Source organism: Hipposideros armiger, unplaced genomic scaffold (genome assembly GCF_001890085.2).
Source record: "Hipposideros armiger isolate ML-2016 unplaced genomic scaffold, ASM189008v1 scaffold_189, whole genome shotgun sequence".
NCBI classification, from domain to species: Eukaryota; Metazoa; Chordata; class Mammalia; order Chiroptera; family Hipposideridae; genus Hipposideros; species Hipposideros armiger.
In genome coordinates, this window is record NW_017731539.1 from 153,477 (window position 1) to 179,171 (window position 25,695).

The 25,695-nt window shown below is 46.1% G+C and overlaps 1 protein-coding gene across 3 annotated transcripts in view; it reads right to left on the reverse strand.

The window, feature by feature from the left end:
• SLC14A2 (solute carrier family 14 member 2) overlaps positions 1-25,695 on the reverse strand; it is a 441,255-nt gene that overhangs the window by 50,771 nt on the left and 364,789 nt on the right. For all 3 annotated transcript variants that reach the window (XM_019652890.1, XM_019652888.1, XM_019652889.1), the window contains one exon: positions 1,289-1,473. In XM_019652890.1, coding sequence (XP_019508435.1) covers positions 1,289-1,462 — 174 coding nt within the window. In that variant the 5' untranslated portion in view covers positions 1,463-1,473. The remainder of the gene's footprint in view (positions 1-1,288; positions 1,474-25,695) is intronic.

Consider the following 25,695-nt stretch of genomic DNA (forward strand, 5'->3'; position numbering starts at 1 on the left):
TCAAAGGAGGTTTTAAAAAGCTTGGACATATTCCTGGGACTCTACAATGCCTCATGCATGTGCAAGGCTGGACAGTGTGCATGCTCAAGGGGGAACTGACAAATCCCTAACCTCTCACCTGGCTGAGTCTGAGTCTGTACGCAAGCAGGAAGTGAAGGCTCGGGTGGAATTGAAAACTGCCTGGGCAAGTGATGAAGATATACCCCAACATGCACACAGATCCCTTCAGAAAAGACTGGAAGGCTTATCAATTCCAGGCATCTAAGAAAACCTGTGTCCAATCATTAGCAAGTCACCAGGCTAACCAAGCAGAGACACTTGTGGCTACAAATGACAAAGAATACAGATTTTTCTGGAATTAGTTCAGAAAAGCCATTAGACAAAAACAAGCCAGCAATGGACTTGTATTTAAATTTTATGGTTCTTTCTTCTGACTGCTACATCTGCTGTTGAGCTCCTCTAACAATGGTTCTTTTTTTTTTTCCATTTTTATTATGCTTTTTAACTTCAGAATTTCTACTTGTTTCTTTTTCATAATTTTCTCCTTATCAATATTCTCCATTTGGTGAGATACTGTGCTCATACTTCTCATACTTTGCTTTAGTTCTGTAAACATGTTTTGTTGCTGTTGTTGTTCCTTGATCATATTTAATGTGTTTTAAAGTATTTTTCTAGTAAGTCCGATATCTGGGCTTCCTAAAGGACAGTTGATATTGACTGTTTACTTCCCTTATTCCATGTTTTCTTGTTTCTTGACATATGTCACAATCGTTTGTTGAAAACTGGATGTTTTAAATAATATACTGTGGCAAATCTGGAAATCAGATTCCCCTCTGTCCCCCTGGTTTGTTGTTAGCTTGTATGCCTCTCCACTGTATCAGTAGCTATAGTCAGGTTACCTCTGGGCTACCTGTGTTCAGGGAGTGCTAAAGGTCAACATTTAAATGAAGGCCTTTTTTTAAGAGACAGCAGGTCATTCAAGGAGGCAAGTCTAAGGGGAAAGATTCTGGAGGGTGGTTGGAAGACTGGCGTATGAGTATGTGCATCCCCTACTTGTCCTTAAAATCACGTTGCACACAGAGCCACATTTTCTATCTTAGGCCAAGTAGGACCAATCATGGGTGTGACCATGTATGGACAAGGGGCAGAATCCCTGCGCAGTGGCCCTTCCAGGCATTATATGATACATGCTTTGCGTAGTTGTGAAAGCTGCATCTTTCTCCTTCCATCTCCCCCCACCCCCCCACCCCACACACCTAGGAAACATCCTGGGGTGGACACTCCTCACCTTTTCTTCAGGCATTTCCAGGAGGGGCAGGGCCGGGTGTGTATCCTGGGGGCTGGAGGGCCAGGTAGGGCTGGTAATGTCAGACTCATAGGGTTTGTATCTGCTGGAAAGAGGCTCTGGCAGAAGAGGGCTGCTGTGAGTGTCAGACATCTCCTTCAGGGGGCGGCTGCTCATTGGTCAAGCAACTGGTGAAAGGAAAGGAAAAGAACAGCTGAGTCAGGGTCGGGCCCAGAGGGACTCGACTGAGGCGGGATGGAGGCCTCAGGAGGCAGGAGGTCTGTCCTCACACACACGGGACTTAACTGTTTCTGTAGCTTGTGCTGCCGGAAAGGCCTGGGGCCACTGCTCCACCCATGTGACCTTTATCCTTCAAAATCCCTTCAATGTTTTCAAGTACAGAAGACAGTCCATTTCCACCATGAAGATTTTCTTGACCATCCAGTTAGAATAGATGTCGCTCTTTTATTTCTGATCACCGAGACATGTTTTTCTACCTTTCATGTTGTTCCTTTTACTATCTCATTGTGGTAGTTAGCTGTACATATATTTTCCCCTGGATACATGCACATAGATCCAGGTCTTCCGGCTGAGTGGAGACCTAAGAGAACCTTGTTTTCTTGATTGCTATGGAGCCTGTATTACTTACACTTGACCTCCCTTCTCTCTCTGCTGCCCTTGGATCTTTCCAGCCCCTTCTCCCCCTCCCAGGAATAGTAAGAAGCTCAGTATAATCTATCAGAATCCATGTGCACAAGTCTGGGCATCTTTCCCGCTCTGTGTGGGACTCATTTCCCCTTAACCACTAGGGCCAGGTTTTTTGCCACGACGTGCTTTCGGAGCAGCTTCTGCCCAAGCGCTCAGTTTCCTGCTTTGTTCTGGCTGCCCCACAGTAGAGCTGCACTTTTCTCCCTCCCATTCAGTCATCCATCTTAGCCGTTTTTCTTTGCCCTCCTCCAGATCAGTTATATCTTCATTTGCTTGATTGCTTCATTGAGAGGTGGTTTTGGACCTGCACAGCCTCCTCTCAATATGACCCAGAGTTTTCCTCGTCGTTCCATGCTGCCCCCCTGAGTTGCAGGACAGTATATCTTAGGACAGTGATGACAGACCCCAAGCATGGGTGCGAGCACTGCTTGTAACTCACCACTGCAGACCTTGCTAAAGGGTTGCAGTTATTCTCCAAAGGGGATGATATCCCTCTTTTTATACCTGCATCAGTACCATTTCTCTGGGCTATTTCCTCTTCTACTCCCAATTCGAGAAATTCTTGTTCTTCACTGTTGCTTCCAGACCAGCATGTACCTTGCTTGTGTAGAAACCCCTCTTCTTTGAGGTGAATACCACCCTTCTAACTGCTTGCTACTGTGCTAGTGACCTTCTGGTCACTCTCTCGTTCGGTGAAGACTTTAGGGGCTCCTAATAGTTGTCTTCACCTCCACTCCAATAGTTTCCAGCAACTTCCATGTCCAGGCATTGATGACCTCCTGGACATGAACCCATTATCCTATTCTCTGACTTTGCAGCTCCTTGTCATCCTTATCTCCAGTGACTCAATCTGCCTCTTCTTTTCAGCCACCGATTTCTAGAATCACCACATGGACTTGATATCATACAAACTACGAAATCTCAAAAGTCTGATTCTCTCCTCCGGTCACCACCCCCAGGACTTCCAGCTCACCTACTCAAGTATGCGCTCTGACACAGCCCTTTCATCTGGATTCCTCCAATCCCTTAGCTCCACCGGTTCCCTCTCTCTCCTTCCCTTCTTAACCAACTTAAATTTCATGGCCTGTCATTTTCCTTCTTTCAACTCGCTTACTCCTCACTCTCTCCCTCATGATTGTGTGTTGAAACCCCAGCCAGGTTAACCCAACCCTCCATCTTTTCCATGCTTTCATCAAACAACTGAACATTTGCTAGAGAAATATTGCATAACTGGGCAGGCTACTTTCCCTTTAAATTTATGCTTGCCATCCTCAAATCAACTCTTGGCAGTTTTCTGGTTTCTACTACTACTGCGCTTCCTGTAATACCTCCATGTTGGCAAATCCAAACATGCTTCAGTCCTCCCATCACCAGACCACTCAATGGAGTTCCATGGAGTTGTCCATCCTGCTAGACACACTCTCCTCCCTTTAGCTTTTACACTCGAGCCTCTCTCTGGCTGCTCCTTCATACTCTTCTTGGCTGGTGTCTTCTGTAATATGTGCTTTCTGCAGAGCCTCGTTCTGGGCCATCTTCTTTACACTGATGCTCCTATCCAGGTGAACTCATCTCTTGCCATGGTTTGTTCTTCCATCTGCATGCCTATGACTCCAAAATCTAATATTGCCATCCCAGTTTTGAGCACTGAAATCTTAGACTTAACTGTCTACCTTACACTTGCATGTGGATGTTCTAGAAGTAGCTTAAAATTAATATACTGAAGCAACTCATAACTCCCTCCCCTGGTCCTGTTTTCTTCCCTCCACGGTGCACATCCTAGGACAAGTCCTCTCCCCCTTCCAAGCTGCTCCTTCAGAAATCTCAGGAGTCAAACTTAATAGTTCCTTCTCCTCCATTCTCCAAATCCAGTAATTCTGTCTCTAGAATACACCTGTAGGTCCAGTGTTACCATTTGGCTGCCATCACCTCTTGCCACTTCTCTGGTAACTCTCAAGTGGACATCCCACTTCTTCTCAGACTTCTCCTCTAAGCCGTGCACACAGGGAAACCAGAGTTGTCATACTAACACTCAAATCCACTTATGTCGGTTCCCTGCTTAAATCTCTTCGGTGGCTACAGATGGAAAAGTATTCCTTTCACATGGGATCTAGGGTCTGCATCAGTGAGTTCCCATTATGCTTTAGTCCATCCTCTGCCTCTCTTGCTCCTTGTCTCTGGGCTCCACACTGGCCTAGAAGGTGTTGAGTGCTTTTGCATCTCAGGGCCTCTGCAAATGCTGGCTCATCTGCCTGGAAGGCCTCTCCCTTGCTCTTTACCTGGGTAACTCCTACTCTTCCTTTAGGCTTTGTCTCAATGATCACTTGACAGAGAAACCTTACCAGACCCACCCCCCAGCTGTGTTCTCCTGTCACACGCTCTCAGGGGACCCAGTATTTTTCCTTATAGCATTTTTTTTGCACTATGCAATGATTGATTTATTTGTATATTTATTTGAATAGTATCTACCCTGCCCCCCCACTCCGGGTTGAACTTAAGATGCATGAGGACAGTGACCTTCTCTGTTCTGTTTATTGCTGAATTATCAGCTCCTAGCACAGTGCCTGACACATAGTAGGTGTTCGATAAATAAAGAGTTAAATGAGGGAAGGAAGGAGGGAAGAAAAAGACGAAAGAGGAGAGGTACGATGGAAGGAATGGAAGAAAGCTTCAGGTAACTGCTAGAGTGGGAACACTTCACTGGAGAGCTTTACGAATCACGGGGGTCTCATGAGTCTCGAATGGTTTAAGAACCGTGTGGGGCTGCCCACCAGCCCTGCATTTTGGAGGCAGAACTCTGCCATGTCTAGCACCTGTCCCAATTCCCAGAAGGAGCTCATTTAAACCACAGCTGATTTTTAGCAGGGTCTGCGAACATCATAAAGATGCTGCTGTTGTTCTAGAAGGGGCCTTTTCCTTTATTCTGACCTTGCAGGTGGGGTTTCAGCCAGTTTCAGACTGCCCTGGAGGGGGCATGCGGGAAAGGCATGAGCAAAAGCCCAGGAACCTGAAAACCGGTCCCTGTCTGTGAGCTATCTCCCTCTGGTGGCCAAAAGGTGAAACAGCATCCTGGCCGGTTGGTAGAAGATTTCCTTCCAAAATATTAAGATGAAAAGCGAGGAGCAGTTAGATACCTAGACACATGATCTGCGTGACACCATACACTGGATGAACTAGAAGTGTTCTGGAAATACCCTGTGTTAAATTCGGTCGCTGCAAAATTCATTAAAAGTCCAGTTTAAAAATGATAACTTTTTACCAAATATATTTCACTGACTCTAAGATGTTATCGACTATAAGATGCATCATTATTTTGTGTATCACCATGAAAGAAGAAAATGCTCCTGTTCAAAATTGTAGGATGCATCCTGATTTCAGAAGTGTTAAAATATAAAAACAACATATATTATCTAATCATATTTTCTTTTTTTTAGAGATGGGTGGGAGTTGAGGATGGGTAGCTATAGGAATTGTTTTCTAACCATGAAATTGCAAACACTTTTATATTTCTCTTGATGAAAAATACATGTAACCATTATGAGCCCTTTAAGAACAGGGCCTGTTACCTTGTTGATTTCTGTATTTGCACGGCCCAGCAGAAAGACTGACTCATAATAAGCCTTTAATATATGTTTAACATATTACAGAAAGGCTGAATCATTACGCAGGGGATGTACTCTCCAAAGTCACTTTCCAGAAAGGCACTTCTTTTTCTAGCTCTGAGCCCTCCTGTATGCAGACAATATTCCCAACTACAGATGGAGAAGTCAAGGTGCAGGGAATCAAAACAAGCACCATTTCTCACTCTTTCCACACTTTCTGAAGCAAGCGCTCCACCTTGGGATGGATAAAGAAGCGGAGACCCAGAAAAACTGGTGGCTTGCTGCGGAGTCAAGATTAAACCCACTTCCCCTCCCTGTGCTCCTTCTGTTGCTCCAACTGCCTTGCGGGGCACAGCTGGGGGAGGGGGTGGTGCAGGGGAGGGTTGGCTGCCTTGAGCTGGGTCCAGGTTCTCAGCCCAGTGTTCTATTTCATAAGCCTGCATAGCCTCGGCACGAACAACGTGATTGCATCTCCTCTGGGGAACACAACGTTCCTTTGCCATGGGAATGTTTATCCTGTTCAAACGGGGGAATTTTGGCTTTGGGGGTAGGGCTGAGACGTGCAGCAAAAATGGCCTTGTAAAGAGAAGGTCGCTGTGTCTGGAAAGAGTGCAGACTGTGGAAGCTCAGATGCCTGGCCTCGCCCTTTTCTCTGCCACTAGGGACTGTGTGGGCCTCCGTTCCCCCCTTTTTATAGGGCAACATAGGATTCTTGGGACGGTGAAATTGCTGACTTGGTTCTTGGCACATGGTCGGAGCGCAGTGATTTTCAGCTTCCCCTCTTCTTGTGCTCCCAAATGGAAAGGAAAGATGGCGAGAGCAACCAGATGAAGTACAAGCTGGCTGGTCCCAAACAGAACGCTTTTCCAAAGTTTCCATAAGGCGTCAGCCACTTGTTAGAACTGGACGGTGAAACCCCTGCCCGAGCCACGTCCCGTCTGAAGGCAGCAGGCCTCAGAGCCCCTTCCCAGCTCAGCTCTGAGCCAGTCCATTAAACCCGCTTCCAAGAACACATAATTATCTGCTTGGCATGCTCAGGCTCTCCTTGGCTGCCCACACCTCCTCGTCTCTCTCAGAAATGTGGACAGAGAGGGCTGTTTGGATCAGCCCCACCTCTCTTCCCAAAAGGCCAGGCTTTAAAGGTTCCTGCAAGGGGACTTCTGAAACAACTGGCTCCTCCATCCTTCTTGTAAGAATACTGTGTTGAGTACCTACTGTGTGCCCTTGGTCTATCCCAAAAGGAGCAGAACTGAGAGGCCCAGGCCCTGCCTGCAGAGAGTGGCGGGGAGGGAGGTGTGAACAGACATTCAGTGCAGAGGAAAAATGCAGTGGCCAAGGGGACGCAGTGGGCAGCTCGAGCAGCGCAGAGCAGCTCCCTGATCTCCAAACATTGGAGAGACAGGACCCAGGCTTTCATGTCGGAAAGAGGGTGGGGGTGGGGGAAAGCACACTCCAGGCCAAGGAAATGCCTGAGAAAATACATGGTTTGTGCCAGGAAATCCCAGCTGTGGACCCCGCTAGAGTGTGGAGAGGGGTGTCGGCAGGCAATAAGAAACAAAGCGATGGTGTCAAAAGCCAGACGGTAAAGAGTTCTCAGGTCCTGCATTTGGACCCCAATTCTCTTTCCAATGTTTAGAAAACATGGTTCTAACTCTATTGTAGTAATTTTGAAATTTATCTCCTGGTTCTTTTTTTCTCTAAATGATGATCTGTTCTCGAAACAATGTGCCTATGCCAATGTGGGGAGACTGTGCCCTGTGTGGCATATTCCTACTGTCATGGGTGGGAAGGAGTCGTGATTAGAGGGGTTCCTGGAGTGGTTGCTATCAGTTAGTGCAGAGTCAACGCTCTCACCCTTCCTGTAGCTTATTGGGTTGAAATGTACCAGCCAACTTGTCATCTGGTGGCAAATCTATTGTAAAATGGCCTAATTTATGTCCTCTTCCAATCAACTGAGTTATTGTGGTCACAGCAGCTCTGCAGAAGGGAAAGTGATTGGCAGGTTCTCTAAAATAGTTGTTGAATTGATTAATTTTGCCCAGCGCTTTGCAATTGATGCAATGATAGAAAAGGGGAATTTCCAAAAATGTCTACAACCTAAGGACTGAAAGGGACCTTCTTTGCTCTCTCTAAAGCAATGATGGAATCCACCTTTTGTGTTTCTGGTGGTTGACTGGGGTCCCATGACCCTATGGGGCAGGCTGTTCTCACTGTGAACGGCTCTGATTACAAGAAAGCCTTGGACCTGCGGAGCTGACATCAAGTCCCTGGGACTTGTACCCATGGCTGTTTTCAGTTCTGCCCATATCAGCACAGGACTTGTGGACGCCCTTCTCCACCTGAGAGCAGTTCAGAGGTTGATCCTAAGCAAGCCTTCCTTTCTCTTAGGCAGACTTCTCGATTTCCCTTCAGTTTCGCTCACCAGACAAAGCCCCCAGACTCTCTGCCATCCTGCTACCGGATCACGGCGACAGATCCAAGGCAGTGCCATCATCCTACAGGACCTTGCAGAGTCAGGCTGGGTTCCTGGGCCCGGGGCCCTGCTGATCCCTGAGCCGGGTGCACAGCTGCTGCAAGGGAGCGATCAGCTGTGCCGGGCTAAGTGGATGCTGGAATGGGGACAGAATAGGCTCATGGGCTGGTGGATCACACCCCAGGGAGGTCAGGGAGGAGATGAAGCCAGGAGAGGCCTGGTCACTAGACAGATAGGGCAAGGGAACAGAGGAAGGAGGGGGCCTGGCTGGAAGCTGGTCTAAGGTGAGAGGTGCCTCTCTCGGGGCTGGGTTGTGTAAGAGGTTGGCTGAGTGCTGTGTCTTATTAGGGGTGGCTCAGAGCTTTTCTTGGCAGCTCCAGCCAATCAGCCTGATGTGGCCTGAGTGGAGCCTGACTCACTGGGGCCAGAGGGTCAGGCCGGGTGGGACGGGAGTCAGGAGGAAGCACAAACTCCCCTGGGCCCTCTGCAGACTGTCGGGTTAGAGACGCCTGGTGGCCAGCATGCCTGGGGCTGTATCTTTCTGGGTTCCCCTCAGGACCAGCTGGGAATCTAACCAGGCCTGGAAGGGGAGCTCTGGCCCTCAGCTTGGGAGCCTAGAGGGGTGAGGATAGAGGCCAGACCTCCTGTGATCTCCTTCTTAGATATTGGCTTGTGTTTGGAAGGACATTTGGAGGGGCGCGATACACCCTTCTCTGCTGACACTTTTAAAGTGGGAGGAGCCTTCGATGTGCTATGTACTGAGTCCCTGCTTCACCACCTCCCAACAACAGCAATTACTAACCCATCAGATCTTCCTTCCAGGGCCTCTGTCAGGATCAGTGTATCTTCTCCCTCTGGGTGAGGCCCTCCCCTGTCCAGGTCAGCTCCCCAAGCCCCTCTTTACCTCACCACTGGTGATGGACAAATGATCTTAAAACACTACTTGGCCACACCGTGGCTCAGGAAGCTTCTGAGGCGTCCATGTCTGAGTGGCTTGGGCTGAAACTGGGCACCTTACCCCTGAAAGTGGCCCAGGCCCAGAGTGTGGTGACGCCCAGTGTTCTGGAATGCTAATTGTACTTGATAGGGAAATATATAGAATACTAGTTGCATATTTAAGTAAACAGGGCTTATAAAAGAGTAGAATGCTAACCTTTTTATTTTTAAAACAAAAATTTCTGGGAAGACATTTTGAGTCTAGAGGCAGCTGCTCCGGGTGTGTCCCCATGCCACCTGGGGGTGATGTGTCCAGTCTCCCCATCAGTGGGGGCTACTTGGAGGAAAAGTTAAGCAGCACTGGAGGTGGCCACTGTTCTCGCTCTCCCATGGTTTTGCCCCTGGGGTTGGGGGGCTCCATCTGCTCCTACGCTGATTTCTAGGTTCTCTGTAGCATGTGAACTCACTGTGGGCAGGCAGCCCCCACTGGCCCTGTAGCTACCTCAGGCTCGGTTCGGCTTCCATGTAGGTTGTTCTCTATTATCTACCCTAATGCTGCCCACCTGCTCAGCCCTGTCATGATGGTGCCTTCTTGACCACCCAGGGCACTCTTACCTGGCCTTTGACCTGTGTGGTTGTTAGGATCTATTTCACAGTGCAGCAGTCACACACACACACACACACACACGTGCAGGCACGCACCATCATATGCACACTCACACACACACACACACTCATGCACACATTCATACATGCACACACACTCACACTCATGCACACACACTCACATACACATGCTATGAACTCTGCAAATTTTGCACTACTTTGAACCTTCATCCACATGTTTCATACTTTACAAAGCACTTTCCTTTCTATAATTGCATTTGTGTCTTCAAACAATCCCATGATGGGTGAGAGAGATTGGGTGATGCTATTCTTCTTGTATCACAGGCCTAGAGAAGGGAGGGTAGCTGCCTGAAGCCCCCCAGGGAGTAGACACAGGCGCCTCCTCATGCTCAGACTTGGGCTCTTTTCCCAACAGCTACGGGTCCTGGATTCTTCCCTAAGAATTCTTCCCATGAGAGGAGGATGTCTCTCCTCTTGTGCAGAGACCAGGGGCTGGCAGGCATTTGATGCTCCCTGGGGCATGGCTTTATGTAATTTAGGTTTTTGGTCTTTGGATTTAATGTGTACTACCACATGTCTCCTTTCGGGAACCGGACTGTGGTGTGAAGCTGGGACTTCCAGTATGTCACCTGGGCTGGCGTGTAGCCCCATCCTTCCTTTGGCAGAGATGTAGTTTTGCACTTGACCTCTCCTAGGATTTAGTTTGGCATGTCCTTTAGGCTCTTGAGCTACCTTTTTTGTCAACAAAACCTTGATAATTTTTTTTCTCTGCACAGATGTTTGTTTTCTAAAAGCCACCCTGATTAGAGTGGAAAGGCAGGGTTGTTCCTGGGAGGGTGCGGACATTGGGACAGATCCCATCAGGCATTGTCCCTGGAGCCTCTTATTGAGATAAAACTACTGAAGGTCTTCTGCAGATGGGGTGGGGTGTTCAGAGGGGATGAGGGGTGGCGTTGGGTGGGGGTCAGGGGAGGTAGCTGATGGGCTGGTGTTACATCGCAGGTCTTTCTTAAGCATCAGCCCAAGGGCCACCAGGGCTGGGTTCTCCTCACACAGCATCCTGCTTGCCCCACCCTCTGGGCCTCAGTGTGCTGTCACGTGCTCAGGAGTCATCACAGACACTGGCTTTCCCCAAGTCACCTAGTCTTAAAACTGGCCTCACATAACCAATTTTCTGCACGTGGTGAACCCGAGCCACTCTTTCGGTCTGACTTGGTGGAAAGCTGACTGGGCGAGTAGTGTTCTCAGAGCACCTTCCTTCCTTCCCTTCAGCCAGATGTGGATGCTCCTTCCTCTGAACCAGAGAACAGAGGTCCTCAGCCCTGACAGCACACAGTCATTGTTATCTAGGGAGCCTTAAAAAATGCTGATGCCTGGGCTCCTCCTCCAGGGATGTGGACAGACGTGGTCTGGGGTACAGCCAGGGCATTGCATTGTTAAAAGCTCCCCAGGTGAGGCTAACATGTGGCCCAGACTGGGAGACACCAGCCTAGATCTTTGCCAATTAGTTCCTGCCACACCCATTTTACTCCCTTGCAATTCAAGGTGCAGATCAGCTGTGTCTTGGCCCCACCCCCAGAAGTAGAATCTACATTTGAACAAGACCCACCTGGTGGTTCCTCTGCCCATTCAGGTGTGAGAAGCCCAGGTGTAGTGCGTCTAACTCGGCAGAGCTGAGCTGTTGCTGAGAAGTGGGCTGTGGATATGCAGAGTTATAAGAAGGGAGGAGGGCATGGTGGGAGAGGGGCTGGAAATCATCTTTATTCATCTCAGAACTTTTACTTAGTGGTCAAAGCATTCAGTAAACAAGCAAGACCAGATTAGATTTAGGAAACAGCAAAACCAAAATGAAACAAAAGCTAGATTTATGACTTTAATTAAATATCGTTTACATCCTCTACCTCCAGATGAAAGGAGGTGGCAAACACCCCAGCCTTTTCCAGCATGTCTCGGTCTGTCGAAACTAAATCACTGCTCCCCGCACACCCTGCTCAAGGTTGTAGCAATGGCACGCTCCCGAGGAAGCTAGTTGTAGGGCATGCACAATTTCAAAACGAAATATGCACCATCTACGGAAATGGAGGCTCATTCAGTTTTTGAAATCTAAATCAAATGCTCACCTTTGCCTTCCTTGTAAGCTCATACAAGACCATAAAGAGGAGCTAGATGGGTGGTCGATTTGCCCAGCCCCAGGAGGACAGACAGCTTGGACCCATGCTGGAGTGAGTCAAAGTTAGGAAGCTTTGGTTAGGGCACCCTCATGCAGCCTTGCTATGGTCAACAGGGGAATGTTGGGGGTGGGGGGTGGGGCGAATGCAGGAATGGAGAGCACTAGTAAAATCCACCAGTAATCTAACAATAAGTTTGGGCAATATCAGAGCAGAGACAAAAAAAAAAAAAAAAAAGCCCTGCCGGGAGTAGAAAGGGACATTTTGTGGAGGTAGCGAGGAGAGAAATGGAGTTGGGACTTGCAGAAAGGAAGGAGAAAGTGGAAGGGTTGGGGAATGACAGAGATAGACACAAGGGAGGAGGAGGACGAATAAGGAGAAAAGTAGTCAACGAGGAGAAGAGAAAACGAAGAGCCTCAGTGGAGTAGGAGACGCTGAAGTGCTGGTGGTATGGAAATGCTGACAGGCAAGCAAAACCTGGTAAAGAAGCGATGGGGCCAGGAGACAGACAGGCCCCTGAGCCGTCGTCCTGCTCTGAAGGGCGCAACAGGCTTGGGGGCTGCCAGGCTCCTGGTTAGGCTTCCCCCTTGCGCTCCCCTCTTCCAGGAATCCTGTGAAGGATGGAGCAACACTCTTCTCTGAGAAGAGGAAATGGGGAACTCTTCACTGCCCTGCGTGTGGCCCCCGCACATCATCTGGACTTAGAGATGCACAGCCCCTGGACCAGCCATCTGAGAAGGAAACCAGAGTGAACTGGGTGTGGGGACGGGAATTTAACGTTCCAGCTCTACCCCACCCTGTCTCCTTCCTTACACCGAATTAGATTTGTGAAATGAGCTTTCTTCAGGTCCCCCAGTAAGCCACTTGGGGTTCATCTCTTGCATATTAAGGAGCGTATGCATTTTGGAAGTGGCTGAAGGCATTTGCCCAGATCCTTGTCCTCTGACCCCTGTGGCTTGACTGAGGTAATTAATGGGAGAGATAAGTAGGATATATATGTATCATCTATCTATCTATCTATCTATCTATCTATCTATCTATCTATCTATCTATCTATCTATCTATCATCTAATCTCCAAGACTCTGAAGAGATGGAATCTGTCTGGATATCCCTGGAAAATAAATTAAGCTTGTTGTGAAATCTCTGAAGATGTGTTTTCTCGAGAGCACCTGAAATGAGGGTGAGAGTTGATGAGCAAACCCCACTGGATGGTCACAAACAGTAGAACGCAGAGAGCCTGGACTTGGGAATCCAGCCACATCCCAGCTCTGCCATTTACCACGGTGCCACACTGGGCACAGATTCCTCCTCATCCTGAAGCAGGATGGTGATCACTACCTCATAAGGCCACATGCAGGAGGCATTCAGTAGGTGTCAATAAGTGTTCATTTGTGTCTCTGTCCTGTCATTTCTAGGATTGTTCACAAGCTCTAAAAGCTCCAACTACCAGGGATTTAAGGAGAGTGGATTTTTATGATGTAAATATTTAAAAGTATTAATCTTCCTATTACACCAACACCTCCATCTCCATAGCAAATCCTGTATTGGATAGTGTTCATTAATTCAAAAGGGTCTGTTGAGCACCTACTATGTGCCACTCACTGGAGATTCAACAGTGAGCAAGAAAAAGCTCTTTTTGTCCTAATGGAAACCAGAGGGTAAACTGTAAGTGCCCAGGGATGGAACTGCCCTGGTTCCCACTGTGGGAGAGGAACTAATGGGATGGAGGTGAAAATGAGGGGAGAATCTTTTGGTAGTCCCTAGGATGGAGGGGACCCCTAGTATGTATTGGATGAAGGCCAGGGAAGCTAAATATCCTGCAGTATTTAGGATAAGCCTATACAACAAGGGACTGTTCCACTCAGAATGCTCAGTGAGAAACCCTCGTAGACCATGGATAAAAGAAGTCATGAAAACCAAAAAACTTGCCTCTTGGTAGAAAGATTTTTACTATCATCACTTTCCTAAGATCAAATTTTAAAAGATCTTTGAATTGGTGGTTAAGGGGTCCTATGTCCACTTCCTACTTTTCAGATTTTACCAGTACATCCCTCTTCTCCTGGGGCCTTTCCTGCCACATATCAATTGTGTTGCCTTTTTTTTCTTCTTTTATGGCAACGTTCCTAATTCCTTTATGCACAAGACTGATGCACCCAACTATGAACCAAAAAGTGGGATTTGATAAAAATTCCTAGAGGGAAGACTGATCAGTGATTTGACCAGTTATTTGCCTCTGCAAGAGGTCTAGCTCTGGTTAGGTGGGTAGACAGGGTCACAGATTTGGGAGAAGATAAAGAACTCATTTGGGGACCTGACCCCATTTTCTTTGCTGCATTAAGTCTACACTCTAACCACTATGTAAAGCACACCTCTACAAACTGATGTCTCATATATAACATCTTCAAGGGCTTCTGAAGCTCTAAGATTTAAACATTTGGGGGATATGCTAAAAAACGAGATGACAATATAGCCCACCAAATAATATTTTTTATATTTTAAGTCCCTCATTATCATTCTCATAAAAGTGTATATATTCAGGACCAGTCGAGTGGTGCATTGGTTAGGAGTTGGCTTGGGACGCCAGCTCTGAGCAGCAGGGCCCCAGTTCAGATCCCACATGAGGGCCAGTGACTCTGCGCCCTCCACAGCTAAGATGGTGAGCAACAGCTCCAGCTGGAGCTGGGCTGCCGTGAGTCTCCGGCGACTGCGTAGGCTGCAGTGGGGCTGGCAGACGGTGGGTGTGAGCTTTCGTGAGCTGCCATGAGCCACCGAGAGCGGTCGTGAGTGGCCGTCCAATGGCGGGCAGGTGACTGCCTCACTCGGGAAGAGCGCAATGATAATACCAACATGGGTCAGTGAAGCGACTTCCTCCACAACTAGACTGAAGAACAAAAGGACAGCAACTTGTCTGTTCCCCTTCCCTGATTCCCCAATGTGTTGCTCTCCCCCAAGCCCCCAATACAATCTTAAAAAAAAACCAAGTATATATTCAGTGTGAAAACTTTACTGAAAAGTATAGGAAGAGAACATAAACTTATTGCTGTTTCCAAATGCAGAAATGGCCATCATAAACATTGTGGAACTATTCTTTCTGCTCATATCCATAAGCAGCAGGAGAAATGGACAGACAAAATAATTTTCTAAAAACAGGGTAATGCCTTATGAGCTTTTTTTTAAAAAAATTTTTATTGGGGAACAGCCATGGTCATTGGTTACACATTGCTTTCATGCTACAATGGCATACATAGTTGACTCTTTTAAGGAGGAATGCAGCTCACAGTGGCCCATGAGGGGATTGAACCAGCAACCTTGGTGTTATCAACACGACATGCTAACCAACTGAGCTAACTGGTCACCCCGGTGAGCTGGTTTTTTAAAAATTAAAAGTATTATATTTAATTTTACATGACTTTAACAAAAGAAAAGTGACTTAAAGCGAGACTAAAGAAACTGCTAAGCTTCAGATAAATGTTTATTCATCATGAAAAATATTTTTAGTTTTTATAACCTTTTAAGGCTAAGAAAACCAAAAAGTTATTTGGAAAAAAAATGAAGAACTTAGTACTTTTTAAAAATTCCAGGTTTCATATTTAGGTAGTATGGATGGCTTCCTCACTAAGAAAAATAGGAAATTGATTTTCCTATACTTTTATCAATTTTATTATTACTTTTATATTTGGTTTGTTAAGGTTTATATTACTTCATTCTGTTCTTTAATTGTAATTCACAGTTGTCATATTTTTCTATCTCTATCTATTGAGAGAAGAAAGAATATTTATATGTAGAATATATATTTATATACTTGTATGATATATAGTCTATGTATAAAGGAATTCAGTGATCATCCCTACTCTTTAAATCATAGCGTATACATTCCTAAGTTCTTTATTGTATTTCATTTTGTGGGTGACATTTTGTCATACACACATACACATAATTCATATACAAATATATTTAAAAGCAAGGGCCCATAGATGCTCTGTCCCCTGAGTCACTCCATGTTTGGGAATGGTACATATTGCTTAAAGGACGAATTTATTCATTCTTCATATATTTCCTGAGTGTCTAATGAACGCACTCCAGAGCTAAAATGTTGACAAAGACTAAAGCATCTCAAAAGATACCTCATATATTTGTCCTGAGACTTTCAAGATCTCTCCCAAATCACAATTACAGTCACTGAAGAGCTAACATATTAGGTGTGGCAGCCAGCGTCCAAGGCGGCCCTCAATGATCCTTGCCTCCTGGAACTCACAGAGCTGACCTTTGTAACCAGGAGTGCATTGTAGAAATGATGGCCTGTGACTCCAGAGGCTAGCTTATCAAAGACATTGCCACTTCAGCCTTTCACTCTTGGGTCACTTGCTCTGGGGGAAACTGCTGCCATGTCATGATGACACTGAAGCCAACTTAGGAGTTCCTCCTGGGGAGGAAGTGAGACCTCTTGCCAACAACCAGCATGAACCTGTCAGCTGTATGCGTGAGCCACCTTAAGAATGGGTCCTGCAGCCACAGTCAGACCTTCAGATGACAGCAGCCCTGGCTGACATCTTGATTGCTATGCCATTAGAGACCCTAAGCCAGAACGACCCAGCTATGCCGCTCCTGGATTCCTAGCCAAAGACAATGTGAGGAAAATAAATGTGTACTATTGTATTAAGCTGCTAAATTTGTGGCAATTTCTTACACCTTGATGGATTACTAATGCATTAGCCATTAATACCTCTTCAAGGATCTGATTGACCAGTCTCTTAGCAGAAACCCAGAAAGGCATCTTTTTTTTATGGAGGAAGGAAAAGATTCTTCGGGGGCGGGAAAATAGAAACCAATATTTATTGAATACTTATTATGTGGTAGGCACTGTTACCTATGCTATCTTATTTAATCTTCATAGAAACCACGAAGAATGGTATACGTGGCACTGGCTTACCAATTTGGAGGTAGTCTGCTGCCAAAGTGGGTTGACAGGGCATGTAAGGAAGATCCATTGGCTTCACACTTTTTCAGGAAATTTGTTTCCTATTGGTTGAGCTTCATGGGGCCGAAATGTCTCTTGGGGAAAAACCTCTTACTGGGGATCAGTTTTGAAATACAACCCACTAACTGAGGAATGTATGTACCCAGCCCTGTGGCTCACTCTGTGAGGACATACCTGAGAAGTACTAACCAATATTGCCTTCAAGGAAGTTTACTGGGGAGACGACAATTAAGTGCAGGAACAGAATCGGAAAGTAAAGTAAGAAAGTACTGAAACAGTTGAGATGCACCATCATTTCATTATTTGGCTGTACTTAGCAAGGACCGCTCATCTGCAAGGCTTGTAGCCTGAAGGATGTGAAATACATGACCCCTGTCCTCCACGAACTGGGGGATGGTTCGATACATACAACAATGTAGGATGCATCATTTGGAAAACTCCCATGGCAGGAGCTGTAGCTTGGCTTCCTCCATCCTCCTTCTATATAGCAAGGGTACCTTACTGTACCCAAGAGGCTGGAAAGGGAAAAGTCAAATTTCTCAGCATCCCGTGTAGGTAAGATTTTAGAAGAAAATCAGGCTTTTTCCATGAGAGGCGTTTAGGCAAACTTTAGAAGGTGGGAGTGGAGCAGAAGTCTTGCTCTTTCAGCTGTTTTCTCATGAAAGGAAAGTCATGAACATATGATGTTTTCTGTCATTCAATGCTCAGCCACCAGCTTTGTGGGGTTTAAGAGGCAGGAGTCACAGTGATTTCATGACTCTGGCCTCCCGCTTCCTGGAGTAGAGTGGTGGGTGCTTGAACTGAGTAGTTTCAGGGGTGACCTCAAAGGCATAGCTGCTATGGGAGATCAATTTTGTAGTGTTCCGGGATTCATTTCTGCCCTGACCTAGAGCGCTCCCTCCTACGACCCTGCCCCAAATTTTGTAAGCCCCCTACATCCCTGTATTAAATCCTTTTCTGTTTAAAATACCTGTAGTGATTTCTGTTTTCTTTACTGAACCCTGGACAATAGGTGACATGAGAAAGGGACAGAGTGCTAGGAGATTGAGGCAGGGGACAAGCGGGAAGGGATAATTAGAAAGGGATTTTGGGAGGAGGTAACTTTTTAGCATAAAGGAAGAAGGAATTCAAACAGCCCAGAGGAAAGATGAGGGCTCCCGCCCTCATGGGAGTGATTACAAAAACCTGTTTTTTTCCCCCCAAGTTGGTACCTTCCTATCAACTGTCTACCCTTCCGCTGGATGGATTATGGTTTTTATTAAGGCCTGGACTGGAATGAACAGTTACTTGGAGTGTCTGTTTGTTGTCACTGGGAAGTGTGTTATTTCAATATGGGATTCAATATCCAGAAAACAGATTCTCATGGAGCCCCTCATGGATCCCGCAAAGATAAATACATCTGGAGAAGGCAGTGCTTTTCCTTTCCTGTGGCCTTCCTTCATCACCCAGCTGGAAACTGCAGGCTGCTGTCTGGGCTCAGCTCCTGCTCACCAATCTCTCTGGGGGAGCATAAAACAGAGGGACCAGGTGTTCTCTGACATGGCAAATCAGAAGAAAAATCACTATGTTGGGAGTAAGGAGACCTGGGATCTAAATTTAGCCCTGCTGCCTACCAGCTGTTTAACCTTGGGCAAGTTTAATTAAGAACCAAATCTTTACTCTCTTGTGAATCTGCCCACTTCTGTCCATTTTAAAGGCTGCAACCTTAACTCAGACCCTTATCATTTCTCCTGTTACGACTCCTCGTGACTGTGTGTGCTCCCTTGGTGCACCCAGAATAATCTTGTGAGAATGCAAATCACCTCTACTTTAAGACTCTTTGATGCTTCCCAGTTCCCCCAGGATGTCAAAACTCCTGTGCAGGACATTGAGCCTGATTTGGTCTCAGTGGGTCTCTACCCTCCTCTCCAGAAGAGGCTGTATTTTAAGGTGAACTAGAACCAAAGGTTCCCCAAATGGGGTGTTCATCCTGAGGGGTATATAAGACAGTCCACTGGGGTGAGGGTAGGAAGTATTAGAATGTCTATGTATATTTTTCTCTAAAAATTAAGAAGGAAATCAAGCTTTGCCACCGTTTAACACAAGGTGTCCTGGCTCAGATCACCTTTCAAGTTGTCACATGTCACGTATGGGCCTTGTGTACTGTGTGAGGGTCAGTATCACAAGGTGAAGAGGTTGGTGGCTGCCTGTGCAGGCTCTGGAGCCAGACTTCCTGGACAAGTGTTTTCTTTTATTTTTGTATTGGTTTAATATTATTATCAATATTACTGTTATCATTCTGCCAAAGAGTGCAACTCCCATGGTTCAAAAGGATTAATACAGAATGGACAAGTGGATTAATAAGATTCCTGCAGAGAGGCTTCAGATTATAAAGAAAGGTGGACTAATATAAGCCCAGATGAATCACAAGAAAGTGGTGGGCTCTTGCTTCCGCAGTTCTGATGATGAGCTCATCACCAGCCACATTAAGAAATAAAGGCAATGGCGACCTAATTCGCCATGATAAAGATTAGGCCAAAAAAAAAAGTAAGCCAAAGTTATGAAGTCTACTTTAAAAAGGACTTACACTCACTGTCATTAAAGATGGCCTGCATCTAACGTGTATTGCGCTTTTACAACTGGCTGTTGTAAGTACATGTATATCATTCATAACTAAACAAACCTATTGGGGGTGCCTGCTCAAAAATATTTTTCTGGTAAAAATCACACAATAAAGGAATGTGGAGACCACTAAGCTAGGCATAGACTTGGGTCTAGACTGTGCAATGGCTTGCCCTAGATCCAATATATGTGCTCTGGCCCTCATGCAAGAAGGTGGACTCCTTGGTTATTGATGCTTCTAATACATTTATAAAGCAGGGTTGTTACTCTGCAGTATATTTTCAGTGGGCTTTGAAGAAGTAGTTTGTAAAATTCAGAGTATTTTATCTGCAACATCATTTGATCTGGATATGTATCAAAATCATTTAATGCTCTGAATGTACTCAGAATAAAAGAAAAAAAGGTAAATATTCTGGACCATAGGAAATTATGTCGCTGACAGGATGGGTTATGGCAACCTGCTGCTACCCCATGATGGCGAATTGCCTCTTGACATTAGGACCAATTGGATCACACACCAGTTCTGTCATTTAGAACCCAGTAAGCAATGCCCTTTGTGCACCACCATCATTCTGGAAGTAATTTGCTTACCCCAGCCATCAGAACACAGTCAATAAATGGCAAGGATTGACAAAGTGGCACTGTATAGGCAACAGACAGAAACTGGAAAAGTGAATTGTAGGTGGTGAGTGACTAGCAATAAATAATCAGCTTATTCCCATTGCGGAAATGCCTGTGACCAGGAGAAAGTCTGACCAGTGGAAAATTTGAATTGGACAAAAGTGGGCCACTTAATTCTGTATTGAATACATTCAAGCGTGGGTATATGTTCCCATGCTCTAAGCACGATGGCTCTTCATAGAAGCTGGTTTTGTGAAAACCACATCTGCTGACACCTGGACACTCTCCAGTTACCTGGCATCTGAAATTATCCATTAGTGATTCACTTCTTGGAGCTAAACACAGGCCTCTTCCTGTATTTGCTTTTGAAAAACAAGCACCCCTGGAAAGAGTTAGCACATCGAGTCAAAGATCCCTTAGTGTGTCTTGGTTTATTAAATGGTTCCACCTGTTGGGGGAGTTCTGGGACAGTGTTAGGGGTCTGGGCATCCTGGGAGGGGGTGGAAGAGGAGGTGGTCAGCTGCTGAGATGTGGGGAAAGAGTGAAGGCTGAGACGGCGAGCACCAAAGGCCAGCTTTAATAACTCTAGTTTTAGCAAAGACAGAACCTGATCTTCACCCTGAAGTTCAAGGTCTAAAATAGACTATGTCAGCTGCTGAATTTATCCTGACCTTCTGGACATGGGTAGGAATCACACCTTTCAGGATGAATTCAGTATAATACAATATTCAAAGGACCCTCAGTTTTCAGTGACCCTGCCTGCCATCAGCTTTTTGGTAGGTAATGTGGGATACAAATCACGGCACCCTTTGGGGAATCACACCCATTTTCTTATCAATTATGGACAAACAAGAGACAGAAAAGTGAATTTCTAGAAAGAAGAGAAAAGTGCTCTTCAACACACAAAACAGTTGTGATTAGATTACTGGTCGTATATTTTGCAAGATCCCATTACTCCTTGATATTGTGGATGATTAAGCAGTGGCCATTCTGATGGAATCTTTTTGATGATTTTTTTTTCTCCTGACATTCACCTCCCTGCTTGTTCAGCAAGCTGATACATCTGTTCAATAGCTGCCCCCCAACACACAACGAAGTGATTTAGTAGATTCAGTGAAAAAAAAAATCAGTTGTTTGACAAAAATGTACTTTTTTTTAAAATAGAGGTTATTAGTCAGTTGCTAACTAAATTGATAGGTTATTTTTATCTTGGTTTTTTTATTTTTGTTTTTGGAAATAACAAGCTTAGCAAACTAAAAAGGCCAGGTGTCTAATTGACTTGGCTGGTTGTGCTGACAGATATTTGATATGACATCAATTGACTAAACTGACGGGCATTTGAACGAGTTCAGTCAAAATGTTTGAATCCATCAGTGGGGAGTGTGAACCAATTTTTGCTCTGGAGAAAGCACTCAAGTGTGCATTTTACAACCAGGAAGTACAACCTGTTTGGCCCCCAAAAACAACAAGCTGATCCTAAAGGAGAATTCTTTGGAAGAATCTGAGTGATTTTTTTGTGTCTTCTGATCTCTTGAAAGGACCTGAGTTTCTCAAGGAAAGACCAACCTTGTCCCCCTCTTATTGTGTGGCCACAGAGCAGTTATGTCACAGAGCATGTGCACATCCTCTTTGGACATTTGGGGCCAAGATCAGTTGCTTGGAGAGGGGTGGGGAAAAGCCTAGAAAAGGAGGAGATGGCTTTTCTACTCACCTTCTATATGTTAGGTGACAGTAGTGCTTCTATATAAATGTATATTTATGACCCCATGTTTTTATTTTTGTCACCGTGCCTCCATGTGGCAGATTGGGCTAAAGCTTGAGAAACTAAGTGACTTGCCCAAGGTCACACAGCCAGTTGTTGGTGGTTGAGTCAACAGGATGGGGCAGGTTGGGGTGTGTACTCTCTTCTGCCTTTTCCACCAGACTCCGTGGTCTTGTGCTGGCATCTCCAAGGGGAGGCAGTCAGGTTTGGTGGACTAAGGTACATGTGTAGTGATAAAGAAGGAGGCTTTGGAACCAGATGACTGAGTTTGAGTCTTAATGTCCCTTACCCCTACTTCTCAGCATCATGATCTTGGGCAAATTACTGGGCCTGAGTTCTCCCATCTACAAAATGAAGATGGTGGTAATATCTACCCAAGGTGAGCTTCATGGGCAATAGACCAGTGCAACTACATATGGCCTGTGTTTAAAAAGGCCCCAGGCTTGGGGTTTGGTGCTCTACAGTTGCCATCTTGAAGTTCGTAATAATTCCAATATCTTTAATTATTCAGTGAGGTTCGATAGGACAACAAGTCATGAGTGAGGAAGTCTTAGATCCTTGGCTCACACTCAGTTCTTCCCTCCAGTGCCTCTCCCTGTCCTTGACCACCTACTCCCATCCCCTTGGTGCCCATGGCCCTGCCCAACCTCTCCCTCCAAGCCTCTTACCTGGGCACTGCTGCTACCATCTATGCACAGGTATGCCCAGGTTCCTGTACACAGGTATGGGGAGGTTCAGGGTTGGGCAAAGCACCCCACAGCATCTTGGTCCATTCCAGATCCCAAGTGCATCCTGGAGCAGAGGTTGCAATCCTTTGAGGGTCATCTATTCACAGTGCATTGGGACAGAGGGCCTGTGGGAAGGGGTGGTGCCTGGCTGAACTCCTCCACTCTGGTTTGGCCGCGGGGTGTCAGTCTGATGGCTGAATGGAGGGGAACCTGGCAGCCAGTAGGCCTTTTGTGAGTACACTGAGTCTCAGGGTGGAGCCTCTGGGTACCTGTGAGGGTCTATCTACACTCACCTGGCAGGTATCCTGGTGCCTCAGACAGCTCAACATTAAATAGCAGATAAAAACATGATGGCAGGTCAAGCAGGGGTGGGGGTGGGGAGAGAGAGAAGAGAAGAGAGATTTAATTGTGGGGGGGAGGGGTGGAGGGAGGAAGGGGGAGGGAGAGGAAAAACCACCCAAAAAAGAACTAAGAAGTCTTATAATTTAGTACCTTTAACTGCACTTTTCTCCTGCTTTTTGAACAAGGATTCCCCATTTTCATTTCCCACTGCGCCAACAAATTCTGTAGCTGGCCCTGAATTTGCTTCAGGGCTATAGTGAGAATTGGCCGAGTGAGCACCTGAAAGTGCTCAGGACAGGGCCTGGCGTGAGCCAGCTCTCAGTGTCCTCTCGTTTACACGGGCCCTTAGGAAAGGGAGGGCCACAAGCACTCTTCATGGGGGCGGCGCGTCCCTCTTACCATCCAGCCCATAACAACAAAGAGAATCATCTGCTCTCTTCCTAACTCCTTACATGCTTCTTAAACTCGGGCCAGGTATTGAGAGGTAACGGCTTTTGCAATAATCAGAGCAGGTCAGGGCCTGAGCTGTGGCAGGCATCTCGCTGAACCCAAGTGGAAGGGTTCAGGGGGATGTCATGTGGTCACATCCGCTGCAATTCAGCTCATTTCCAGCATGATAATGAATTCAAGAACGAGCTTCTGAAATGAACTCTCGATCAGGAGGGAGGCTGGTTATTAGCGATTACTCCTGGATGGCGGTTAAGGGTGTGAGCAATAGAATTAAATGAATTTCCTTTGAAAGTTCTGCTGTGCAAAGTAAGAGATATAAATGCTGCATTATGCATTTAAAATACCTCCAGGGTTTTTGGTTTATGGACTCGTTTATATTTATATATTTATTTGAGTGTTTATGGCTTTCTCTCTGTCATTTTCACGTTGGTATCTCTGTACTCATTATGGTTTTATGGCCGCTTTTTGGAAATCAGTGGCTGCACACACCAGCACATGATTTGATGAGAGAAGGAGATCCAGAAAAAGAAAACGAGTTTAATATTGTAGCTGGGGGAAGAGCCTTCCCTTGGGGCAGGGAAGTTAAACATGAAGCTTGAGGTCTGCATGCATTAGGTGGAATCTTGGGGAGTTATTGCTGGAAGGCAGCAGAGAGATGGTCTAGTCCCGCCCCTCCTTGGAAGGAGGAGGAGGCAGAGACCTTGAGAGATGGAGAGACTGACCACAGGACTCATGGCTTATTGTTTAGAAGTCAGGACAAGGGTCCGGGTTTCCCGATAGCCATTGCTACTCCAGATCCACCTTCTTCTCCTTCCTATATACACAGGGTGACTTTCCATTGAGCATAGCAGGCAACGCATCTAGAGCCCATGATGCTTTTAAAGGCCCACAAAGATGTTTTAATTTGTTTTAAAATCAGAAGAAAAAATTGCATATAATCCAGCCTGCATTATATTCATCTCGATACCACTGCAGTCATAAAATATCATTTTAAATATATTTTTATGGGGGAAGGGGCCCATGAAAGTCAAGTGCCTAGGGCTCCCACAAGTCATAATGTGGCCCTGCCAATACAGATCACTCAAGAGAGCCATGGGAGAAATGTGAGGGTGGGGTGGGCAGCCCCCTGAGTCAACCCTACCCCACGATGATGCTGAGGCTTCACTCCGTCTCCATTCCCACCCCCTTTTAAGATCCAGTGTCTCAAATGTCTTTTTGTCTGTCTCTCTGCAGAGAGATCATTTCAAACAGGGAAGAGGGCGATCTGAGTAAAATGTTATGATGGGTAAGGAGTGACAGAGATCACCTAGGTGGACAAATCCACACTGAACAGTAAACCCCTGTGGACTGAATTTTGATCAGAAGGCACTTGAGGGTGTTCCAGGCCTCAGAGTCTCTATGATGTGCCTGAGTCATAGTTGCTGTGTAAATGTGTGGATGGCCTATTTATAGAAGGTTCCATTTAGTAAAATGCAAGCTGTGCAGGGTATCCCTGGTTGGGTGTGTATTGATTGGCTTATACCTCCCAAAACCTAATCAGCCTGAAAGTCTCCCCAATCTCAGTAAAAGAGACTGTCATTCACTGCTGTAGACTGAATGTTTGCGTCTCCCCACCCTCCAAATTCATATGTTGAAATCCTAATCCCTAATGTGATGGTATCTGAAGGTGGAGTCTGTGGGAGATGATGAAGGTGAACCCCTCATAATGGAATTAGTTCCCTTATAATTTGTTGCCCCTTCTGCCATGTGAGGACACATCATAAAGATGGCCGTCTATGAACCAAGAAGTGGGCTCTCACCAGACACTCAATCTGATGGCACCTTGATCTTGGACTTCTAGCCTCCAAAGCTGTCAGAACTAAACGTTTGTTGTTTATAAGCCACCCAGTTTATGGTATAGCAGCCTGAACTGACTAAGACGCTCAGTTACTCAGGCTCCTCTTTCTCTCACATCCCACACCCCCAATGTATGAGAAATTCCTGTTAGTTCCACCTCTAAATGACATCTGGAATTGGCTTTTCTCATCACCTTCACTATTAGGTAGTCAAGCCTCAGGCACCATCATCTCTCCTGGGTTATGTGAGTAGCCTCTAGACCAAGACTATTCTCTGATTCCTGCTGTGCCTGCCTTCAGCCCAGCCCGAGCGCCTGAGTGATCTTTTGAATATTTAGTATGATTTCCTCTCCTGTTCAAGACCCCTCCAGTGACTGTCCAGATCACTCAGACACAAGCCTAAGCCCTTCTGTTGCCCACTTGGGCTCCATGACCTGGCCTCGGACTGCTTCTCTGATGTCATCTCCTCCCCATCAGTTCCTCTCTTGCCTTGATCATGTCAAACCCACTCCTGCTCCAGGACCTTTGCACATGCCATTCCTTCTGCTTACAACACCCTCCGTTGGTTAGTCATGGCTCCT